The 23,351-nt window shown below is 53.1% G+C and overlaps 1 protein-coding gene across 1 annotated transcript; it reads left to right on the top strand.

The window, feature by feature from the left end:
* The first annotated feature begins 3,818 nt into the window (after window positions 1-3,818).
* Window positions 3,819-23,133, top strand: ARHGEF40 (Rho guanine nucleotide exchange factor 40). Its single transcript, XM_036272535.1, has 24 exons — window positions 3,819-3,872; window positions 7,672-7,869; window positions 8,441-9,692; window positions 9,841-10,008; window positions 10,150-10,270; window positions 10,868-10,964; window positions 11,054-11,134; window positions 11,248-11,364; window positions 12,517-12,612; window positions 12,694-12,809; window positions 13,183-13,309; window positions 14,977-15,099; window positions 15,201-15,344; window positions 15,760-16,370; window positions 16,496-16,730; window positions 17,050-17,136; window positions 18,094-18,309; window positions 19,014-19,184; window positions 19,984-20,161; window positions 20,931-21,035; window positions 21,261-21,404; window positions 21,910-22,040; window positions 22,412-22,458; window positions 22,594-23,133. Exons 1-23 carry the CDS (start codon window positions 3,870-3,872, stop codon window positions 22,451-22,453), a joined length of 4,563 nt encoding a protein of 1,520 aa, XP_036128428.1. The 5' UTR covers window positions 3,819-3,869; the 3' UTR covers window positions 22,454-22,458; window positions 22,594-23,133.
* The last annotated feature ends 218 nt before the right edge of the window (window positions 23,134-23,351 follow it).

The raw sequence follows: 23,351 nt of genomic DNA, 5'->3' as shown, positions 1-23,351 counted from the left end.
AGTAGAGCCTATAGACCAGTGTGGAAACTAATGTGTTAGCACAGTCAAGATGGTGGTGGTGTGGACTTTGGCAACATCTAGTTCAGAGAAAAAAAGCTGCAAATGTTTAAAGGCGTATTACTGATAAAATAAAAACAAAACTACGGGAAAATTAAACAAAAAAATAGATTATATATACTACACAGACTTCTTATCCTAAGATAACTAAGGGTTGGCCTCCAGTTTCCTTGGAAGACACAGGTAACAAGAAGATGTTCTCTCAAGTTTGTCTTTTCCTGTCCCTAAAATTCCCCTTTGTGGTCCTTCATTAATTCCCCCTCACCTTGAGTCATGGGACTGAAGCAAAGCCCAAGTTACTTCTACTCTTCAAGTGGACAAATAGTGAGCAGACTAAACCCCTGATCCTATGTGCAATGGTAGTTACATCTCTTGGTGCACATAAACCAGATAAACATTAAAGATACAAATGGTTCCTCCACCTACTTTCATGTTAGGATAACATTCCTTCCCCATAAGAACCATATTAAAAATTTCTTGGGGATTGTTTTAACTATAACACTCTAGAACAAGTGTAAAGAAAAGACAGCTTTTATTCTCTGGTTCACAGAGACATATCTATCACTTTTAGAAACTCTTTAAGGACTGGCTACCATAAAAAGTTAACATTTTTAACATGATGGCTAGGTGGTGGAAGAGGTGGCATAGTGTTCAAAGTGCTTCTTGTGTGGACTTGGACAGCTAAGATGAAACCCTATAACTTAGTGGTTGAGGGTGAAGGCTCTGGAGTCAGACTTCTTGGGTTCAAATTCGAGTTTCTCCACCTACTCTGTAGCTTACAGCAGTCATTTCACATCAATAAGCCAGAATTTAATCTTTAAAAAGGGAGTTTGGTAAGCCCCAAAGAATCTGAAATTGATGAAATATGGTGAGAACTGTTTGTGAATGCAGGAGAAGGCTTCTAAACCTGGTCTATTGCCTGCTTCCAATTCCTCCATTATAATCTTTCCCCTTCACATCTCCCAAAAACCCACACTCTATTGTACACATAAACATGTACCACACAGCTAGACACTCTTAGGTAAGAACCTGCATTCTCGGGAAAAGTGGTATTTAACCACTATAAGCATAGCATATGGCACTTTACTTTTTTAAAAATATGTTTTATTTATTTATTTATGTATTCATTTATTTATTTATTTTAGAGAGAGAGGAAGGGAGAGAGAAAAACATAGATCAGCTGCCTTCAGCATGCCCCCCACCAGGGATTGAACCTGTGACCTCTCTGTACACCAGGATGACTCTCAACCAACTGAGCTCACTGGTCGCATAGTATATGTCACCTTGCTTAATAAAATAAACCTTTCTCAATTAGCACAGATTAAAACAACTCTTGAAAAGGGGTAACTGGATCTCAGACCCTGCATTCAAATTCCCTCATGATACAGGCTCAAAAATGTTCAAGGGCCTGGCCAGTGTGGCTCAGTGGTTGAGTGTTGACCCATGCACCAAGAGGTCACCAGTTCAATTTCTGGTCAGGGCACATGCCCAGGTTGTGGGCCTGATCTCCAATGGGGGGCATGCAGGAGGCAGCCAATCAATCTTCTCTCTCATCAATGTCTCTCTCTAAAATCAATAAAGAAAAAAAAATTTTTTAATTTTTTCAAGGGCTCTTCTTTTTCTATAGGGGAAAAAAATGATCCACTCCTTTTTCCAGAAGTTCATGAACTCCTACAACTAGCTTAATTTATGCGTTACTTTCTAATTGTGGGAACCTTAGGCTCTACCAACTGTTTCCCAGTTTGCTTGAGAATAAAGAATTTAACACCAGGTAAGGGAGGTTCAGACTGCCTCAGCACTGGGAATGGGTGAGTTGGATCTCAAACAAGTGGACTGGGTTCATAATACAGTTGACTCTTGAGCAACACAGGTTTGAACTGCCCATATCCACTTGTATTTGGATTTTTTTCCCACAAATATCTGTACTGTTTTCCATCCATGTTTGGGAGTCTAAGGTTGCGGAAAACCAGCTGCATTGTTCTGCCAATTTAAATAGAGGACTTGAGCATCCATGGATTTTGGTATTGGTGGGGGTTCCTGTAACCAATTCCCCTCCAATACTGAGAAATAACATAAGTTTAGGTGAAATCAAAAGTTGTATGTGGATTTTCTAGTGCACCAGCATTGGGGTCAACTGCATATCCTCTAAGAAAGTTTCCTAAGTACTGGTCTCTGTAACCAGCGACTGGGCAGCATTTACCCAGTGGACACCAGGGGGTAGCAAAATCACACTCTCCCAGTTCCCGGGCACTAAACCTAAAGAAGCTGGAGAATCTTCCTGACTCTGGGCCCCATAACCCATTGACAGAAAAGAGTTCAAACTCCTTGCTTCTAACTCTGCTGTAAAGATGGTCACTAGGGTTTGCTGCCCTAGATTAATCTTTTGCCGCTATGGAGCAGAGGGATCTTGCCTACATAGGAGCTGCATCCCCTGGCAAGAAGCTTTCCAAACGTCACCCCTTAGCCTCAGTGGCACATGCCTTCAAGCCCCTCTCTGAGAACTATTTAGCTTTCGGATCTCCTCTCAAATGCCCACCCTTTGGAAGCTCCACCCACAGGGCTTCCGGTGCAGGCTCAGAGGAGGGATAAGACATCTCCCTGCTATGCCTAAACTTCCCCTAACCCTCCTGGGGGACCTTCGCCGGGCCTCATTTCCCATCCAGACTCGAGGGAGACTGTGTGAGGCTAGAACTTTCTTAATTAGTCTACCCCCACTTTGTCTACTGTGTCAGATAACTATCCCTACCGCATGAGCCCTAGTGACTCTGGGAGATTATCACCACCCCACAAGAAGGAAGGGTCTGGTATCCTGCATCAAATTATGGGGCCTGATTGGGGTTCTGGTGCCTTCCCTCCACTAGCAGAAATGGGAGAGATCGGAGGTGCGGAGAAGATAGAGCAGCGACCAAGAAACTCAAAAAATGTTCGCAGCAGTGCACACACAGGAGGATCCTGGGCCCGGGACCCTGCCCCCCTTCAACCACTATGCCCACCCGAAGCCTTCACAGCCCCCCACACCCCCGCCCTCCACAGGCCGAACAGAGGAACCCATTGTCAGAGCCCAAATGTTCGAGGACTGAGGAGAAGAGAGGGGAAAGAGGAGGGCAGGCAAGACCGTGGAGGGTGGGAAGACTCCCCTGATTTCCCTGCCCTCAGCTCCACCCAAGGCGGGCAGGGGCCGAGGGGGAGTGGGGGGGGGTCTCTTCTGAGCCCCAGATTCTGCCCGAGTCTGGCAACCGAAGGGAGAAGAGGTTCCCAGTCGAGTTAGAGACGGGAGGCTTCCTGCCGCCAAAGGACCCCAGTCCAAGGCTGGGGACCCCAGGGAATTCAAGGACGCCCCAGCCTCTGGAGTGTCCCTTGGGGACTACGCAGATCCCGCAGAGAGCTAGGCGGTGGCGGGAAAAGAAGGGCATCTTCGGCTAGGCGGGCATCCCCGGGTCAGGGTCGCAGCGACCCACTGAAGGGTGGGACAGGAGGAAGAGGGTGGCGGGAGAGCGGGGCAACTCGGCCAGGGGAGTCGGGGAAGTGGCGGAGAGGCTCGGCGCGGGAGAGGGAGTCCGTGCAGGGGGTGTCCCGGCAGGGGGTCCAGCGCCGAGCCGGAGGCGGGCACTGAAAGGCGGGGCGGGGAGGGGCGGCCGTCTCGGCCCTCCCTGGCGGGGCCCCGCGGCCTGGGAGCCGGAGCGAGCCGAGCCGCCACCGCGGCCGGAGCTGTCCCCTAGCCAGATCGGGTGAGACGCGAGCGGCGGGAGGGAGGCGGCGGCGCGCCCGGCCCCGCCCGCCGGCCCGAGCTTCGGACGAAACCGCGCGGAGCCATGGTGAGTCCCGCGTCGCAACCCTCGGGTCCCCTCCGCCTTCGCGCAGCCCACTTTGGCCACCAGTCCCCAGCTTGGTGCCTCTGACGCCTGCTTTGGACTGTTGAGCACTCCTGGGACCCTCCTCCTTCCCATCCCCCTTTCTTTTCTTTGATCTGTCTGTCTGCCCCACTGTCTGGCTTGGTCCCCACCGTGCATTGCCCTCACCCTTTCTTCCTCCTCTTACCCGCCCCTTCCCCCATTCTCTCTTTAGTCTCTCCCCTGCTCCGTCCACCTCCCCTCACCCTCCTCGCCCTCCTCCGTCCTGACCTGTGCCTTCCTTTGCAGGATCTTCCCTCCCCCTCCTGGTCCCTCCCACGGGTTGGGTGCTGCAGCGGCCCTGGAAGGGGCCCGGCCTCAGGTCTGAGAACTGACCTGCCTGGAACTATTTTCCATCCCAGTCCCCAGCCCGGTGAGCCGGACCCACCCATCCGGCCCTGGGGGACCGGCCACAGCTGAGGCTGGGCTAGGGCCAGGGACAGAGCCAAAGAGGGAAATTCCCGCGGAGAATAAGGTTGCCTCAGGATAGTGGACAGGATGGGGAGGGGGCCCTCACAGTGCCAGGGGGCGTGACGCTGCTAGAGCAGACGAGATTGGGGCGGGGGGTGCCCCCGAGCTCACGCTGCAGGGAACAGAAGCAGGATCAGGGCATTCCCGTTGCAACGGGGAAGGAGCACTAGTGGGAGCTCCCTGTAGAGGGGAGGGGAACCTGGCAGCAGCCACTCAAGGCACAGTGATCAGGAGGGCACCGTTAATGGGAAGCCCTTACCAACAGGAGTGGACACTGTCCTGCGAACTTTCACTCCTGAAGTATTCTCTGAAGAATCACTGCAGGCGTGGGCACTGCCAGGGAGCGTCCACTGCGGGGGTGGGGTAGGGGAGACTCGGCCCAAGGGGTGCTCACTGCAGAGAGTGGAGGAGGGGGAGAGGCCCTGCCAGGGGGCGCTCCCTGCGGGGAGTGGAGAAGGGGGAGGAGCACTACCGGGGCTGCCCCTCTGCTAAAGGAAGGGCACCCCCTGGCAGGGAGGCTGGAGAGAGAAAAAAGAGGAACTGGGCCAGGGAGAGCTGACTCAGTCTCTCTGGTCTCTTCTTTGGTACCGGCCGGCTGGAGGCCTGGTCTCTGGGCCCCGGCCCGCCGCCTCCCACCCCAGACCCCTCCTCCCCTCCTGCCGGTGTCGTTTCCTGTGGCTGAGACTCTCGCTCAGCCATGAGCTCACCGCCCCTAATGGGTTGCAGCTGCCTCGCTGCTCCAGCTCTAGCTCCCCGCTCCCCACTCCTGGCCTCAGAGCGGGCGGTCCACTCTGCCTGCCCTCCCCCCACCCACGCTCACTGCGCTGACTGTGTCCCCGGAACACTGGGGGGTCTGTCTGCTCGCCCACATATCTTGGGGCCGGGTCTCTGTGTGACGCACTGAATGGCCCTCACTGGGGTGGCTGCCCTACTCATGGTCGGGACGCGCAGGCAACTCTGGCTGGAGGGACTCAAAAGTAAAATGTTGTGCAGTTTTGTCTTCAGGGCAAAGGCGGAGCTCGGGGGCGAGTAGGTAAAAAAAAAAAAAAAAACTACTAAAACTCTGCAGTGAGCATCCCCTTGTCCATTTACAGCAAATAAATCTGGTAAAAAGGAACTTCAAAGCCATCTTGAAGGAGAAATGACTTTGCAAAGGAACAGCCTGAGGGATAGTTATTTAGAGTGTGGGATGGAGAAAGATAACCCATTGATTCACTTAGGAGGTGAGTTTGGAGGAAGTAGGGCTGAGTGTTTTAACACAGGGGGTCTAAGTGGAGATTAGAGAGGTTCTGATGGAATCAGAAAAGATTTCAGCTCCAATATGTACCATCGGGGCCTGCTCCTCCCTTCCCCACACGTTCCTTTTGTGACTTTCTTGTTTCAACTGTCCCCACCCAGTTCTTTGTAACCCAATCCCACATGCTCTGGAATGGGTGATTGCTTCATAGACACTCTGGGAAAGGGGAGAGGGGGTGCTAGAAAGATTCAAGATACACAGCCCTCTAGTCACTCCCATCAAATGACTATCTCTAGCATGGGTGGTGGCACTGCCTCCTAAGATGGGGGTCTCTACAGACCCATGGATACAGAGAACAGACTGACAGCTGTCAGAGGGGAGGAGGCTGGGGGCTGAGTGTGAAGGGTAAAGGGATTAATCCAAGAAAGAAAAAAAAAAGACTTATGGATAACAGTGTGATGATGATTGCCAGAGGGAAGGGAGAGTGGAGTAGAAGAGGGTGAAGGGGAGATAAATGGTGATGGAATGAGACTTGACTTGGGGTGGAACACACACACGATATACAGATGATGTAGAATTGTATAACTGAAATGTATGTAATTTTATTTACCAATGCCACCCCAATAAATTCAGTTAAAGTGGGGTTTTTTTTGTTTTTGTTTTTGTTTTTGGTGGTACCTGCCCCTAGCGGGAACCGAACCCAGGACTCTCTGGTCAGCAGGCCAACGCTCAACCAAACTGGCCAGGGCGAGTGTTTTTAAGTAAAAAGTAATTTAAAAAAAAAAAAAAACACAGTTTATTTGAGCCAAACTGAGGACATGCATGGAAGCAAGATCTCAATCGATTGAGAAAATGTTCCTGAGAATGGCAGTTTGGCATTCCCTTTTTTACATTTAGAATCAAAGGAGAAAATGTAAGAAAGTTTACGTGAAATTCATTGGTGATAAATTAAGGAGGTAGGAGAAAGCGAAGAGGGGAGGGGCAATCCCTGGGATTGAATAAAAAGTAAAATGGAGCAATACATACTTCTTTTACATTGATGAGTTCAGGGTAGTTAACGTTTAACATTAGGTAAATTGAGATGATGTGCAGGCAACTGGATAACAATGAGTTTTGGTGCACCTGCTCTCTCCTGAGGGTGGTTATGCCTCCAAGGCATCTGGAAATGACGATTACTCTGGCATTTCAAAGATATGTTATCCCAGACGCACAAGAACAATGGACAGGTCTCTATTAAGGTAAAGATTAACCTTTTATTGAGAAAGCTATAGACCTGGTGCTTGACTACCCACCATGACCTACCCAGTTGGGAATTTATCATCATGTGTGGTTACTTTTGGTCACACTGAGTTCGTCAGGTCTGCTAGGTAGCCTCCTTTTCATTCACAATTAATATGTTTGCACTTTTAAAAGTTTTAAAATGTATCTAGAACAATTAAATGTTATATACCTTAACTGTGAAAAACAGTAAACATAATACCCATCTTACAGGAAAATAAACTGAGTTATAGAGGTTAAATGGGTGGTCTAACATGTTGTATGGTCAGTCAAATTTAAACTCTTTAATTTTTTTTAATGGGGGTCTCTGGGTGGTAGGCCCTGTGAGGAGGGCTTGCAGGATGGCTGTGTGAAAGCCCCCCACCCTCTGTAGCTCTTAGTCATAAGTCAGTCCCCTGATGGCCCAGGAGCATCTCTTCTCTCCCAGGGAGGGCCTGTGCTGTCACCCTGATTCACAAGAATCAGGGACAGGACGGCCCTGATCAGGGACATTCACAACAAATTATCTCTGGATCTCCAAACCCAAGGTCTCAGAGCTCCCTCATGGAGTACACTACAAGGCCTATGCACCCTGACTGGCCCAACTCCACTCGCATCCTGGGCTCATTCAGCCAGCATTTTCTGAGTGCCCTCTCTGTGCACACAATGGGGCCCCGGGTGACACAGCCACCCCCATACCAACACGGCTCCCAAGGAGCCATGCTTGGGTGATCTGCAGCCTGGTCTTGTCTCTCCCAGGAGCCAGAGCCAGTGGAAGACTGTGTGCAGAGCACACTCGCAGCCCTGTACCCGCCCTTCGAGGCAACGGCACCCACACTATTGGGCCAGGTGTTCCAGGTGGTGGAAAGGACTTACCGGGAGGATGCGCTGAGGTACACACTGGACTTCCTGGTGCCCGCTAAGCATCTGCTTGCCAAGGTTCAGCAGGAAGCCTGTGTGAGTGGTCAAGCATCCCTGTTCTATCTCCCTTAAGATCCTCTGCCTTACTCCAGAGACTAGGCAGTCTGACTAATTTCTCCCCACCCAGAGACAGGCAGCCTCCCTGAGACTGATCTCCCCAGAGGCACTGCCCTCAGATATTAACACACAGACACTCATCCCCCTTAAATATTAACCTCTAAGAAACAGCAACTCCCAAACACCCTGACCCTCCAGACCCAATCCCAGACATTTTTTTCCTTCATATCAATTTTCAAGATACTAACTCCCCAGATGTGGCTCAGCCAAGATCCTTCACTTCTGTAGCTATAAAGACCTCTTCAGAGTCTCTGACTCCTCCGAGACAATGGCATCTGCTGACCATGTCTTTGTAATGACTCAGTTCCTACCACCGGAAAACTGACCAGTCCGAAGCCCTTCCTCTGCCACATAAACACCTCCTGCTCCCCTGGGGTTATAACCCACCAGGCATAAGGTCACTCCTGCCTAGGATGGTCCCATTCTAACTGTCCCCTCCTGTTGGTTTCATCAGCAGAGGCCTGAGCACAGCTCCCATCTCTCTCTCCAGGCCCAGTATAGCGGTTTCCTCTTCTTCCACGAGGGCTGGCCTCTCTGCTTGCATGAGCAGGTGGTGGTACAGCTAGCAGCCCTGCCCTGGCAGCTGCTGTGCCCAGGTGACTTCTACCTGCAAGTGGTGCCCTCAGCAGCCCAAGCACCCCGCCTGGTACTTAAGTGCCTGGCCCCAGGGGGTGGGCGTGTGCAGGAGCTGCCTGTGCCCAATGAGGCTAGTGCCTACCTGTTCACACCTGAGTGGCTACAAGGCATCAATAAGGACCGGCCAACAGGTCGCCTCAGTACCTGCCTACTCTCTGCACCCTCTGGGATTCAGCGGCTGCCTTGGGCTGAGCTCATCTGCCCCCGATTTGTGCACAAAGGAAACCTCATGGTAGGACATCGGCCAAGCACGCTGCCCCCGGAACTGCCCTCCGAACCCCCAGGGCTCCCCAGCCCTCCACTCCCTGAGGAGGCTCTGGGCACCAGGAGTCCTGGGGATGGGCACAATGCCCCTGCGGAAGGACCTGAGGGCGAGTATGTGGAGCTACTGGAGGTGACACTGCCCATAAGGGGGAACCCCATGGATGCTGAGGGCTCCTCAGGCCTCTCCAGGACCCGGACAGTGCCCACCCGAAAGGGTGCTGGAGGGAAGGGCCGGCACCGGAGACACCGAGCGTGGATGCATCAGAAGGGCCTGGGGCCTCGCGACCAGGATGGGGCACGCCCACCCGGTGAGGGGAGCAGCAGTGGAGCATCCCCCCGGTCTCCCCCGGGAGCCGAGGCTCTCCCAGAAGCAGCAGCCCTGGAGGTGTCTGAGCCCCCAGCAGAGACGCTGGGGGAAGCCTCTGAATCCTGCCCCCTGAGGCCAGGGGAGGTTGGGGGAGGAGGAGGCCAGGGAGCTGAAGGACCATCTGGCACCCCTCGGAGAACAGGCAAAGGAAACAGGAGAAAAAAGCGAGCTGCAGGCAGAGGTGCCCTTAGCCGAGGAGGGGACAGTGTCCCTGTCCCACTGAACCCTGGGGACAAGGAAGAGACCAACCAACAAGAAGCCTTTGTCAGTCTGCCCTCATCAAATGAGCAGGAGCTTCCAGGAGGCAGCCTGGTTAAGGAGGAGCTTGAAGGTTCGGAGAAGCCGGAGTCTGAGCTGAAAGAGGAGCTCATACCCGCAGACGAAAAAGAGCCACAGCCCCCAGAAGCCTGTGGGCCTACAGAAGAGAGGGCCAGAGAGAGAGAGCAGAAGGGCCCGAGCCTGGTGTGCATGGCAGGTGAGATGATCCTGAGACCCATGGGGCAAGGGCCAGTGCAGGTTAGGCCTCAGAAGGGAGGCTGGAGGAGAAGCGGAGGCGACGCTGGGAGCAGAACAGCCATACTCCGTCTCACTTCAGGCCCATAGCTCTGTCTGTGTCTGTGCAGGACCCACAGGTCCCGAAGGGCTGCCCTCTGACCCCTCAACACCACCTCTGGAGACGGTGCAGGAAGCGAAAGGGGACAGGATCCAAGAAGAGGCACCTCCAGTCTCCATCTCTGATGACGCTGACATAGCTTGGGACTTGATGGCATCTGGATTCCTCGTCCTGACTGGTGAGTGAGCATCAGTGGTTGAAGAGAAGGGGGACAAAGAAAGAGAAGCAGTTGGGGTGGGCTGCAGAGGGAGGCGGGGTGGATGGGAGGTAGCCAAGGCCTGCCCCCAGCCAGGACAGCCTGGCCACTTTGTGTCCTCAGGAGGGGTGGACCAGAGTGGGCGAGCTCTGCTGACCATCACTCCGCCGTGCACTCCTGAAGAGCCCCCACCCTCCCGAGACATGCTGAGCACTGCTCTTCATTACCTGCACTCACTGCTCAGGTAACGGAAGTCCATGCTGGCACCCTGGACACTGACCTCCTGGGTCATGAGGACTTTGACCTCCTCTCCTCAAGACACTGACCTCCTGACATCTCGGACACTTGCCTCTTCAACCTTCACATTTTCAAGTCATTGACTTCTGACTTTAGTGACCTCTAACTTCCAGGATACCTACATCGATCTTTAGAATCAACACCGCTGACTTTCAATATTCTAAGACACTACCTAGATTATCAGGACATCAACTCACTTATTCAACAACTATTTATTGAGCACCAAGAACCTATTAGGGACCATGTTACATACTGGCATGAATTTGTACCCTCCAGAGCATAGAATTTTTAATTTTCTGGACCCTGATCTTGTGACCCAATAGCTATGTGACTATAGATTCCTGATTGCTGGGTCACACTGCTTCTTGGACACACATTCCAGACTTTGGCTATTGCCCCCAAACATACCAGGAACTAACTTCTGAGAACTAGTAACACTAAAGGCAGACCTTGTGCCAGTATCCACCCAACATAAACACACACACACACACACACACACACACACACACACACACTGCCTTCCTGGCTCTTCCTGCCCCCACAGGCCTGATCTACAGACACTGGGGCTGTCCGTCCTCCTGGACCTTCGAAAGGCACCTCCCCTGCCTCCAGCACTCATTCCTGTCCTGAATCAACTTCAGGTAACCAACCCCTTGAGACCAGGACTTCTGATCCAAACTCTTCCCCAGACCACCCAGTTGCCCACAATTTAAGGTTATTCTTCCTTCAGGACTCGGGAGACCCCCGCCTCGTTCAGCGGCTGCTGCTTCTCAGTAATAATGACCCTCCGACTGAGCTCCATGGATTTCAGGTTTGAGCCCCTCACTCTTAACTAGTGCCCCTCAAAAGCAGAGAGAGAAGAGACTAGCTGGAACCCCAGGGTGGTGCCCAGGCAAGAAACCCCCTGCCTTCCTTTGTCCTCAGGGTGCTGAGTTGCTGTCAGAGAATGATCTGAAAAGAGTGGCCAAGCCAGAGGAGCTGCGGTGGGACTTAGGAAGTCACAGGGAGCCCTCTCCCAGCCACTGGGTAGAGATACACCAGGTGAGCTACACTTCCTCCACCCAGGACACTAGGAGCCAGGAACGACCCAGCTGAGAACATTTAGAGACAAGACAGATCTGAGACATGACCAAGGAGTGGGGCAAAAGTGGTTTCCCTTCCATTCAATTCAACAAGTATACTTATGGCTCACAAACCATAAGCAAAACATTGTGCATGTATCATGCATGGGCTACTCAGGAGATGGGATGAGTATGTTAAATAAATTCTTTTTATTTATTTTTTTATTTTAGAGAGGGAGGAAAGGAGAGAGAGAAACATTGATGTGAGAGAGATAACATCGATCGGTTGCCTCTTGGAGGTCAAACCTGTGACCCAGGTATGTGCCCTGACTAGGATCAAGCCTGTGACCTTCCAGTGCACTGGACAATGCTCCAACCAACACAGTCACACTGGCCAGGGCTTAAATAACTTCTTTGTGACATTAAGCTGCATATAATTTTTGGTGGGAGATAAGTCAGAAACTAAAGAACAGTGCAAAATAACATCGCTGGGGTACTGGAAAGCTGAGAGGCAGGAAGTCTGGTTTTGCTTCCATGTGACCTTGGACAAGTTACTGAATCCCACTTCCTGAGAGACGGTGCTTTTCTGTACCTGCTCCCTGCACCAACATCCCAGCCTCGGGATTCTCACCCACAAAGGACATCGACTGTGGTATAATCTCTGATTCTATGAATCTAAGTGGTGTGAGATTCAAGAAAAGAGATGTAAACCTGATCTGAGCGGAGTCTTAAAGGAAGCCTGTAACATGGTCTCTAAGTTGTGTACATGGGATCTAAATAGGCTGAGAGGAGGGTTTCATAGGGTGAGGGCCCAGTGCAGACAGAGGACAGGAGACTCGTGTTTACTAAGTTGCAAATGTGCCCGCCCCGTGCTGGGTGCTTATGTAGCAGCACCTCTTTAAACCTCACAAAATCCCATATGTCTTATCTGGACTTTACAGTTAAGGAAACTGAGGTTCAGGGAGGTTCCTGGACCTGCCCAAGGTCATACAATTAGTAAGCAACCAAGTCAGGAACTGAAGCCAGCAATACCTCCATAACAGTGTCTGGGGCTGCCCCATGTCCACCCTAGAGCTGAGGCTCCTTGTCCTGAACTCTGTCCCTGGACTCTATGCCTCTGCATGTGTTTCAGGAAGTGGCAAGGCTGTGCCGCCTGTGCCGAGGTGTGCTGGGCTCTGTACGGCAAGCCATTGCGGAGCTGGAGGGAGTGGCGGAGCCAGAGGGAGAGGTATGAAATGAGATGGGACAACGGGCACGGGGCGGGGACTCTCTGGTGGAACCCCAACTGTCTACTGCTCCCTGCTCCCAGGAGGTGGTAGGAATGCCTGAGCCCCTGCAGAAGGTGCTGGCAGATCCCCAGCTGACGGAGCTGCAGAGGGACGGGGGAGCCATCCTGATGAGGCTGCGCTCCACCCACAGCAGCAAGTACGAGGGACGGGTGTGCTGGCAGGTGGGCGTGGTGGGTGGAGACACACAGAGCGTGGCTAATAAACCTTAGCTGCCAGATCATTCTTACTGAGCATGTATCTGGACAAGATAGCATGTTTTTCCACACATTATCTCATAACCCTCACAAGGTCCCTGCATGCCAGTTACGATTACAAATGGGGATTTGGAGGGTCAGAAATGTTCAATGTCTTGGCCAAGGTTCGTCAGTCAATGAGAGTCAGTACTCAAATCCAGGCCCATACAGTGCCCCAGTGTTGTGCCACCTCTCTTGTTGGGACACAAGGATGGAATGGGGCTGGAGGGCTCACCAAGCAAGGGCAGTGGTTCATTCCACCCGCTCCTTCCCCAGCCTGGAGGGCCCGGGCCCAGCTACACTGTATCAGGAGGTGGACGAAGCCATTCACCAGCTCGTGTGCCTGTCCAACCTGCACGTGCAGCAGCAGGAGCAGCGGCAACGCCTGCACCGACTCCAGCAGGTGAACCAGGACCCCCGGGCCTCTCTTACTCAGCCTGGGGCCTGGCCTCCAGCACCCCCCTTCCACTGATAGAGTTGATGGTGTTCTCCTAACCTGGCTTGGTTGACTGGCCCTCCCTCTCTCTTCACCTCTCCTGGAGGTTGGTCATGGTTAGTGTGAGATTCAACAAGAGGGAGATAGCATCACAGGACCAGCGAAGCAGAGAAGCCAGATCTCCCCCTCCCCACTGTTGATGTTCGATCAAGGATCCTTAAAGATTGAGAGAGATGCTCAGTGTCCGAGGGGGTTCTGAGAACAGCTGATTGATCCTGGAGTGCCCACCTCCTTAGCTTAAAAATAATAAATGTCACTGGTACAAGCTCTTTATCTATTCTGCCACCTGTGCTCCCTCAAGTCTTTAAACAATGTCAGCCAACAAACCTGGGAAAGGCCCCTTGGAGGGAGAGGGCAGTGGAAGCCAGCCCTAAATGCCTTGGGAACCAAGGCCTCTTTGTGGGGAAGACAGAGAGAGGCTGGCTTCTCGAACCTTGATTCTTCGCTCCTACGGTTAAGAGCCCCTTACGATTTGCTCTCCACCCTGTCATGTGGGTAGAGGGGGCTTTGAAGTCTGATTGCTCCTCCCGGGCCCCAAGCATGGTGAGTGAATTCACATCATGGGCCTGCGTGTGGGCATCAGGGGAAGGGTCCGTTCAGGGCCAATGACAAAAGGGAGTGTGTGCGGGGCAGTGGCAGGACCCTCTATGTCCTGGGATTTCTGCATGTTGGCTCCCTCCATCCCAGTATCCAAGGGGTTGTACATCTTGCTGTTTGTTTGCTTGCTTGCTTATTACCTGTTTCCTCCCACTGTTTAAAACCTTTAGCGCACAGGATTTGAATTCTGTCGTGCTCTGCTTGAGTTCTAGCTCTGCTAGGAGTGAGATGGTGGACAAGTCTTAAAGCTTCTCTGAGTTCCCAAGTCCTCATCTGTAGAATGGGGGTGATAATTACATTCAGAGCGGTGTTAGGGCGACCAAATGAATTCAGCCAAGGACTGTGGAAGTGTTTGTTGTTGGCCCTGGGAATCAGGAACATTCTGACATCCTCAGGAAGTCTCACCCAGTTTCCAGCCCTTCTTCAGAGGACAAAATTACCACCCCTTTTTGGTCAAATATCCCAGAACCAGTGTGTCCCTAGAGCCCACAATTGGCAACTAGAGCTGCACACACAGCGCATACACACACACGCACAACTACCTCCTGAGCCCTCTCTCCAAGCCTGGTCCCTGGGTACCCCGAACACCCATCACCGGGCTCAGTAAACGTGAAACTTCTCCTGGCCCTTGTTTCAATCCTCGTCCCCTCATCCTGCCTCAGGCTCACACCAGTTTTATCCATTTCATCTCAAGGTACAGCCCCGGAACCCTAACCCACTTGCCTCTGCTTCCTGACAGCCCAGCTTCCCCTTCATCTGGTGCTTTACAAAGGCCTCTTTCTTTCTCACTTGGCCTTGTGGAAACCACTACCATGCACTGTTAGCATCCCCACTTTACCGCCGGGACAAACCCGGTCGCCCAGGGTTCTGCTGACTGGGGTGGTGGAGGTGGAGCTGGGTCTCGGCTCCCCTTTCCCTTCCCTCTGCAAGGCCTCTTCCTCCCACACAGTCCTGCTCTCCCACCCCGTCTGCTCCAGGTGCTGCAGTGGCTCTCAGGCCCAGGGGAGGAGCAGCTGGCCAGCTTCGCTGCACCCGGGGACTGCCTGTCCGCCCTGCAGGAGACAGAGTTCCAATTCCGGGCTTTCAGTGCTGAGGTTCAGGTGAGAAGGGGGAGAGGGGCAGGTGCGAGGAGACGTTCAGCGAGGAAGGGGGCGACTGAGTGGGGAGGAGGACCAGGTCTGAGCACAGCCTCCTTCTCTAGGAGCGCCTGGCCCAGGCGAGGGAGGCCCTGGCCCTGGGAGAGGACACGGCCTCCCAGAAGGTTCTGGATATTTTTGAACAGCGGCTGGAGCAGGTCGAGAGTGGCCTCCACCGGGCCCTGCGGCTACAGCGCTTCTTCCAGCAGGTGTGTGCGAAGCGTCTTTCTTCTGTGCCCACCACTGTCTTTCTTCTGCCCGGAGAGGCTGATCGGGTCATTGTTAGCAGCAGGGACTCAGATGACTATCGCCCTGGCTTGAACCATTGGCTCTGCCACCTACTTGCTAAATGGCCTGGGCAAGATATCAAACCTGAGTGTGTCTCCATAGGCACCTATCTCGCAGGGCTGCTGTGGGGATTAGATAAGCCATACATGAAAAGCACTTAGTGCAGAGCCTGCCACTGATAAATTCTATATGAATATTGGCTATTCTTTCATCTAGGCTGCTGTTTCCATACCAGTGTAGAGTGGCATGGTCAAGAGCTGTCATCGGGCAGCATGTGGGAGCAGCACGTGACCTCACTCCTTCCTCTCCCCATCCCCAACCCCTTTGGTCTTGTAGGCACACGAGTGGGTGGACGAAGGCTCTGCCAGGTTGGCAGGAGCGGGGCCAGGCCGGGAGGCGGTGCTGGCAGCCCTGGCCCTGCGGAGAGCCCCGGAGCCCAGCGCCGGCACCTTCCAGGAGATGCGGGCCCTGGCCCTGGATCTGGGGAGCCCAGCAGTCCTTCGAGAATGGGGCCGCTGCCGGGCCCGCTGCCAAGAGCTGGAGAGGAGGATTCAGCAACAGCTGGGAGAAGAAGCCAGTCCACGAGGCCACCGGAGACGGCGGGCAGACAGTGCCAGCAGTGCTGGGGCCCAGCGGGGCCCCCACAGCCCCTCCCCCAGCCTCAGCTCCCTGCTGCTCCCCAGCAGCCCTGGGCCACAGGCAGCCCCGTCCCACTGCTCCCTGGCTCCCTGTGGGGAGGACTGTGAGGACGAGGACCCTGAATTGGCTCCAGAAGCAGAAGGCAGACCACCAAGGACTGTGCTAATCCGAGGCCTGGAGGTCACCAGCACCGAGGTGGTTGATAGGACGTGCTCACCTCGGGAACACGTGCTGCTGGGCCGGTCCGGGGGTCCAGAAGGGCCCTGGGGAGTAGGCACTCCCCGGATGGAGCGCAAGCGAAGCATCAGGTGAGGGCCCAGCCCAGTCAGTGTCCAAGAAGCAGGTCCAGCTCCCCAGCAGGAAAAGAATATGACATTGTCGGAGGTGTTGATTCCCTCCCATGCCCAGTCTCCTCTGCCTGTTGTACCCACAGTGCCCAGCAACGCCTGGTGTCCGAGCTGATTGCCTGTGAGCAGGAGTATGTGGCCGCTTTGAGCGAGCCAGTGCCGCCTCCTGGGTCTGAGCTGTCCCCTGAACTGCGGGGCACCTGGGCCGCTGCCCTGAGTGTCCGGGAGAGGCTCCGCAGCTTCCATCGGACACACTTCCTGCGGGAGCTTCAGGGCTGTGCCGCCCACCCCCTGCGAATTGGGGCCTGCTTCCTTCGCCACGTGAGTGACCCTCCAGACTTCCTCCTGGTCGCGTTTCAGCCCCACCCACTGATCCTCCTCCTCAGTATCTGTGCCCCAACCCCACCCTCACCAAAATGTGTGGCCCAAGATTCGGGCCTAGTGCTATTCCCTGGGCTCCTCTGGACGTACTCAGCCTGTGTGTCCCAGTCCGCCAGTGCTGCACGGCCTCGCTCCCCGCGGGGGCCCATTGTTCCCTTAGCAGACTGATGACCCTGCCCCTCCTTGGACCACTGTGCGGACGTGGAGGAGAGGAGGGGGCCGTGTGCAGAGAAGATTCACTTCTTCTCTACTGTCACAGGGGGACCAGTTCAGCCTTTACGCTCAGTACGTGAAGCACCGACACAAACTGGAGAATGCTCTGGCTGCACTCGGCCCCCTGACCAAGGTAACCTTCTCCAACCCTCAGGAGAAGGGGAGGGGCTAGGAAGACCCGAAGCCCACCTGAGCTCGAAACCTGGGTTCTTATTTAGTCCACCTGAGGGACTACTGGGCAAGACTCTTAGTTCCTCTGAGCCTGTTTCTACACTGGTAAATGGGGGCAATATTCACTATATCTAATTCACAGAGTACTCTGAGGATCAAAAGACCTCACAACAAAAGATGTGAAAGTGACTTCAAAAGTTAAAAGCCAGCCCAGCAGGTGTGGCTCAGTTGGTTGAGCATCCTCCCATGCATCAGGTCTTGATTCCTAGTCAGGGCACATGCCTGGGTTGCAGGCTCCCTCCCCAGTAGGGGGCATGCTGGAGGCAGGCAATGGATGTTTCTATCTCATTGATGCTTCTCTCTCTCTCTCCCTCTCCCTTCCTCTCTCTACAATCAATAAAAAAAAATTTTTTAAGCTAAAACCCAGATAATGTAAGGAATTATTCGTATTCCTCCTCTATTCCCCATCAAGACATAGAGGATGGCCCTGGCTGGTTTGGCTCAGCAGTTAGAGCGTCGACCTGCGGTCCAGAGAGACCCGGGTTTGGTTCCTGCCAAGGGCACATACCTCAGTTGCAGTTTGTCCCCAGCCCTGGTTGGTCATGCAGGTGGCAGCCACTCGATGTGTCCCTTTCACATCAGTGTTTCTTTCTCTCTCTCTTTCTTCCTCTCTCTCCCTCCCACTCTATGTGAACAAAAAATGGAAAAATGTCCTCGGGTGAGGATAAAAAAAAAAAGACATAGAGGATGACTGAATCCTCCACATTTCTCTCTGGAGAAAGGTTTTTCACCTCACCTTTGGGTGTATCCGAGCTTCATCTATTTCCAAAAGCCTGGAGTACCCCCTTCCCTCCCCCCAGAGCTGTTCCACCAGCTCCAGACCCTCCCCTAATCCCTGTCTGTCTCCTTCCCAACCTAGGGCTCCACGGACAGTGGTGCTCACCTGCCCAGGGCCCTGCAGCAGCCGCTGGAGCAGCTGGCTCGGTATGGGCGGCTCCTGGAGGAGCTTCTAAGAGAAGCGGGACCTGAACTGAGTTCCGAGCGCCAGGCCCTCGGGGCCGCAGTGCAGCTGCTTCGGGAGCAAGAGACCCGCGGCAGAGACCTGCTGGCCGTGGAGGCGGTGCGTGGCTGCGAGGTGAGGCCAGGGCCCGTCACTCCAGCTCAGGCTCTTAGCCCTGTGGCCTCAGAAGCCGTGTGGGCTGGTGACACGAGAACTAGGCTCAGGGTCACAGGGCCCCACGCTGTAGTTTTTAACCAGCTGGATGGCCGTAGTCAAGTCACTGAATATCACTGGGTTTCAGTTTCCTCACCTATAAATAAAGAAGCTCCATCTTGCCCAACACCCCATGATCCTACATCTGCCTGGGCCTACCTATTCCTTTCCTGATTCTTATCTTTCTCTACTCTGCGCTTCTCCCTGCATCTCAACACTCAGCACGTACCTTATTCTTCTCTACCTAATCTCTTTCCAGCCCTGATGTTCAAGAACAGTTTGAAAACCTACCTCCTCTGGGATAGACTTCTTTCCCCATCAATTCTTTGTTGATTCTCTTCCTGGGGGGAAAATTGTGCTTTGGTCCCCAACATTCAAAGCCGTCCCCATGGAAGGCTGTAGATCCTACTGTGCCATGTGCCCTGTCTTCAGAGGCAGGCTGTGCTGCTGGGCCAGGTGTGCTGTGCAGTGACCAGTGGGTGGATTCTAGGCCAAAGCTTCCCCGATTTCCTGACTCGTCTGAGAATTAGTCATCAGGTTCTTGCCCTATAAATCCCATTTTTACTGCCCATAAAATATACACAAAGGGCTCCAGGGCCAATAACCTTTCCTTTTCCTTTCACCAGACAGATCTGAAGGAACAGGGACAGCTCCTGCACCGGGACCCCTTCACCGTCATCTGTGGCCGAAAGAAGTGCCTTCGCCATGTCTTTCTCTTCGAGCATCTCCTCCTGTTCAGCAAGCTCAAGGGCTCTGAGGGGGGATCAGAGACCTTTGTTTACAAGCAGGCCTTTAAGGTACACTGCCTACAGGAAGAAGGGGTGGCGGGGAACGGGGCAGGAAGTCATGCTCTTCTTGAGAACTCAGGATATTCTTTAAGTTTAACCCCAACCCAGGTTCAGAATCTGCATCATCTAGAACAGGCTTTGGCCTGTACAAACCATCAGTTAGGGTGTTGGGGTGAAAAGTCCACCCTCAGTCTACTCCTTGGGGTTCTCCTTAGCATTCATGCAGGAAACTCATGAGGCATTACAAGCCAGACAGAAGGAGGACCGTTCCCATTAAGAACACATGCCTTTTGAGTCACGAATGGTCCCTGGGGGATGAGGAGGAAGGACACTGCATATATAGCTTAACATGATGGAACTGAAGAAGCCAAAAGGAGGGAGGGCTTAGTTTAGGGAAACAGCCCTGGTATCCAGATAAACGTCAATATCGACCTTTGGCTACGTGGCATGATTCTAAAGATTTCCAGACTGTGTCCCCGTACACTAGTTCCAGCTCTCCAGGGGACACAGTGAGTACAGAGAAAGAAAAAAAGCCTAGGTCTGGAATAACATACACGTAGGTTTGAACCTTCCTTCTCTAATAAGTTATGATAAACCCTTGAGCAAGTTGCCTCATGTCTCTGGGCATTCCCCTTCTATAAATTATGGTTGCTATGGAGACTAAATGTAGAGCACTTGGCCCATGGTAGGTGTTGAGCAAACATTTACTGAACATCTACCAGATGCCAGGCTACGTGTAATGCTTCTCCATGCAGTTGCATCTAGCAGGACTCACTCCATCCTTACCCACTCTTTCCTGCTTTCTCAGACTGCTGACATGGGGTTAACAGAAAACATCGGGGACAGTGGGCTCTGCTTTGAGCTGTGGTTTCGGCGGCGGCGGGCGCGGGAGGCATACACTCTGCAGGCAGCTTCACCAGAGATCAAACTCAAGTGGACAAGTTCTATCGCCCAGCTGCTGTGGAGACAGGCGGCCCATAACAAGGGTAAGGGGCAGAGCTGGGGGAGGGCGTGCTTGGGGTCAAGGTTATGGCAGGTTAGCTGGAAAGTGTGGGAACCACTTGGGTAAACAAGGTGTAGGCTGGAGAAAGAATGACTTAGCAGAAGATTCAAGATATGATCTGAGAGAGACTGCTGAGATACAAAGTAGTCTAAGGGATACCAAAAGGAAAGAGGAATCTTGCACATTTCAGAGAAGCAAGAGCAAATGGCTGGGCAAGAGAGTGGGAAAGTACACACTGGACCTGGGCTCCAACTTCACTTGCTGTGTGACCTGGGCTCCTTTTTGTGTTTTGGTTTTGGGGTTTTGGCTGTTTTTTGTTTTTGATTCTCCGAACCTCATTCCACATATCTGGGGATAAAAATGGAAAGTAGTACCTACATCTCAGCATGATAGGGAAAATTAAATAAGGTGATATATTTAATATCACTTGGTAGACAGTAAAGGTATATGAAAATGTGAGTTTTCTCTTAACACCCAAGATAAAGGGAAGAACATGAGTATCCGAAGAAAATTGGGCAGCTGGAATGCTAAATGGGCAGGATGCAACATACAGGAGAGACAGGTGCTTGAGGAAGTTGAGGACCACCATCTCCACCATGTCAGTACAGTCACCAGGAAGGTGACAAAGACACCAGTGGAATGAGAGGGAGGAATGAGTTGGGAAGGCGCAAAAGGAAGAGTCAACCATAACAATGCTAGGGTGGAGCAGAGAAGGGGCAAAAGGAGGTTGGTAACAGGGTGTCTCTTCCTAGAGCTCCGAGTGCAGCAGATGGTGTCCATGGGCATTGGGAATAAACCTTTCCTGGACATCAAGGCCCTTGGGGAGCGGACGCTGAGTGCCCTGCTCACTGGAAGAGGTGAGGGCCACAGTGCTGGGGGTGGCCCCCAGAAGTCAAGACCTTGACAGTGAGGGCACAGTGGGGAGGCACGGTAGAAGATGAGGAAGGGTAATGAGTGGGTGTCTTCCCGGAAATTGTGGAACTGACTGGGAAGCCCTCTATGAAACTTAGGGTCTTTTCAGGGAGCCAGGCGGGCTTTCCCACACCAGCACCCCACCCCACCCCCACCCCCACTCTCTGCAGCCGCCCGCACTCGGGCCTCCGTGGCCGTGTCATCCTTTGAGCATGCCGGCCCCTCCCTTCCCGGCCTCTCACCGGGAGCCTGCTCCCTGCCTGCTCGCGTCGAGGAGGAGGCCTGGGATCTGGACGTCAAGCAAATTTCCCTGGGTGAGGCACCTCTCAAGGGGTGGCTCCCCCCAACAGCTGGGTCATCATTGTGATGTTCAGGCTGCCTGCTGCTGAGCAATTCCTTTTTCTAGCCAAGTAGCCCCGTTGTCATGACAACTATTTACAGCTTCCCCATCGCTAAAAGAGCCTTCCATCTGGTTGCTAGGAGATTACTACAGCAGCCTGTTGCTAAGAAGCACTTCCTCTGTACCTCTGTCCAGCTCTCCTTGGGTTTCTATGGAAACTGCCTCAGCTTCCTGTTGTACCCTCCCGGTTTACCGCGGCAATCCTTATAGTTTCCTGTCGCTTCTTCCCTGGTTGCTCTAATGATGCTGCTGACAATTTCCTGCCTCTTGGTAGGGGGGTTCTCTTGCAAATGGATTGCTATGGTGACTCACAGCTTCCTGTTGCTATAGAGCTTTTTCTTCCCTGATGGAGCAGCTTGATTGCTTAAGGTAATCTAGAGGAGTTTTATACCCTGCTCTTACCCTAGCTTCCCCTCCAGCCCCAGAAACACTTGATTCTTCCGGAGATGGGTCCCCAGGACCAAGAGAAAGCCCCAGCCTGCAACCCCCCAACCCTGGGAGCAGCACTCCCACTCTGGCCACTGGAGGGATCTTAGGGCTATCCCGCCAGGTAAGTCCCTGAATAGATCGAGGAACGGTGACCTCTTCCGCCACTTTTGGGGTGGGCTCTTGTAATCTTTCAACCCATGGCGGGCAGGGGGAGCCAGCGAGCCTTTGCTGTCCAGTCTGCCTCTCCCTGGCTGAGGGGCATTAAGGTCAGAAGTGAAAAGGAATCTTTAATAAAGAGCATAGAGTGCAGGAGTGGATGGAAAGGGAAGAATGCCAACAGCCTGATTTGGACTTGCATTAAATCAGCAAATTCAGAAACTATAGGCAGGAAAAAGTGAACTGACAGACTTAGGTGAGGAAGAGAGAGAAATGGGATAGAGGGAAGAGATCATTTCTTCTCCTTTTAATTCACCACAGTTTCTCTCCCCTAAGAGTCATGCCCGAGCCTTGAGTGACCCCACCACGCCTCTGTGACCTGGGTGAGTCCGTCCCCCCTTGCTACCACAGCCAAGACTCCTTTCCTCTTGCATGTACCGTCCTTCCTCCTGACAGCTGCTTAGGAGTCAGCCTCTTCCCTCTTCCAACCGACCTCCCTTTTCTCTCCTGGCATCTAGAGAAAATCCAGAACTTGGCTACAGCCCCTCCTCTCAGCACACTTTGGGCTGGGCTGGCAGTGGGACCTAGTGAAGGCCTGGAAGAGCGCTGACTTCCTTCCCTCTGCGTCCTGGACAGAGGTCAAAGGCCCAGCGTGCTCCCCTGCTACCACTCTCTGTAGCTCTCCCCAACTGGGTGCCTTCCTTCAGGAACCAAAGTAGCCATACTTGCTTGCCTTCATACCCTGGAGATGGGGAATTATCCCTGGCCCAGTCCTTCCCCATCCTGAGCCACTGCATACTCCCAGGGCACACCCCCCCCCCCCAGTGTCAGGCCTCCCCGATAGCCAGTGTTTTCCCTTCTGTCCCAACCACTGACTCTCCCTGAGAAGACTCATCTCTGCCAGGTTAACCATAATTCCTAGTGACTCCATCCAGGGGTGTCATAGGAAATGGAGCTATGCAAACCAATATATGACGGTGGGGTGGGGAACTGCAAACTTTATATATGTAATTACTGTTATTATAATACTATTGTTATATTAAATGTATTTACTCACACTTTGTGTCCAAAGAACTAGAAACAGTCCTCTGGGTTGAGGTGATACTACTAACTTGAACACTTCCCCCTCAACCATTAACTAGAACACCGAAAATAAAACCAAGGCTACAAGGTACCTTGTACCCCTTCCTGTCCCAAAGCTGGTTGTGGGCCAGGCCTGGGAGAATGTGCTTTCTCCACAGTGGCTCCAGAGGTTCAGTGCACCCTTTGAAGCTCC

Source organism: Molossus molossus, unplaced genomic scaffold (genome assembly GCF_014108415.1).
Source record: "Molossus molossus isolate mMolMol1 unplaced genomic scaffold, mMolMol1.p scaffold_m16_p_1, whole genome shotgun sequence".
NCBI classification, from domain to species: Eukaryota; Metazoa; Chordata; class Mammalia; order Chiroptera; family Molossidae; genus Molossus; species Molossus molossus.
Note: the sequence above shows the minus strand (reverse complement) of the source record. Positions and strands in the feature narration are given on the sequence as shown.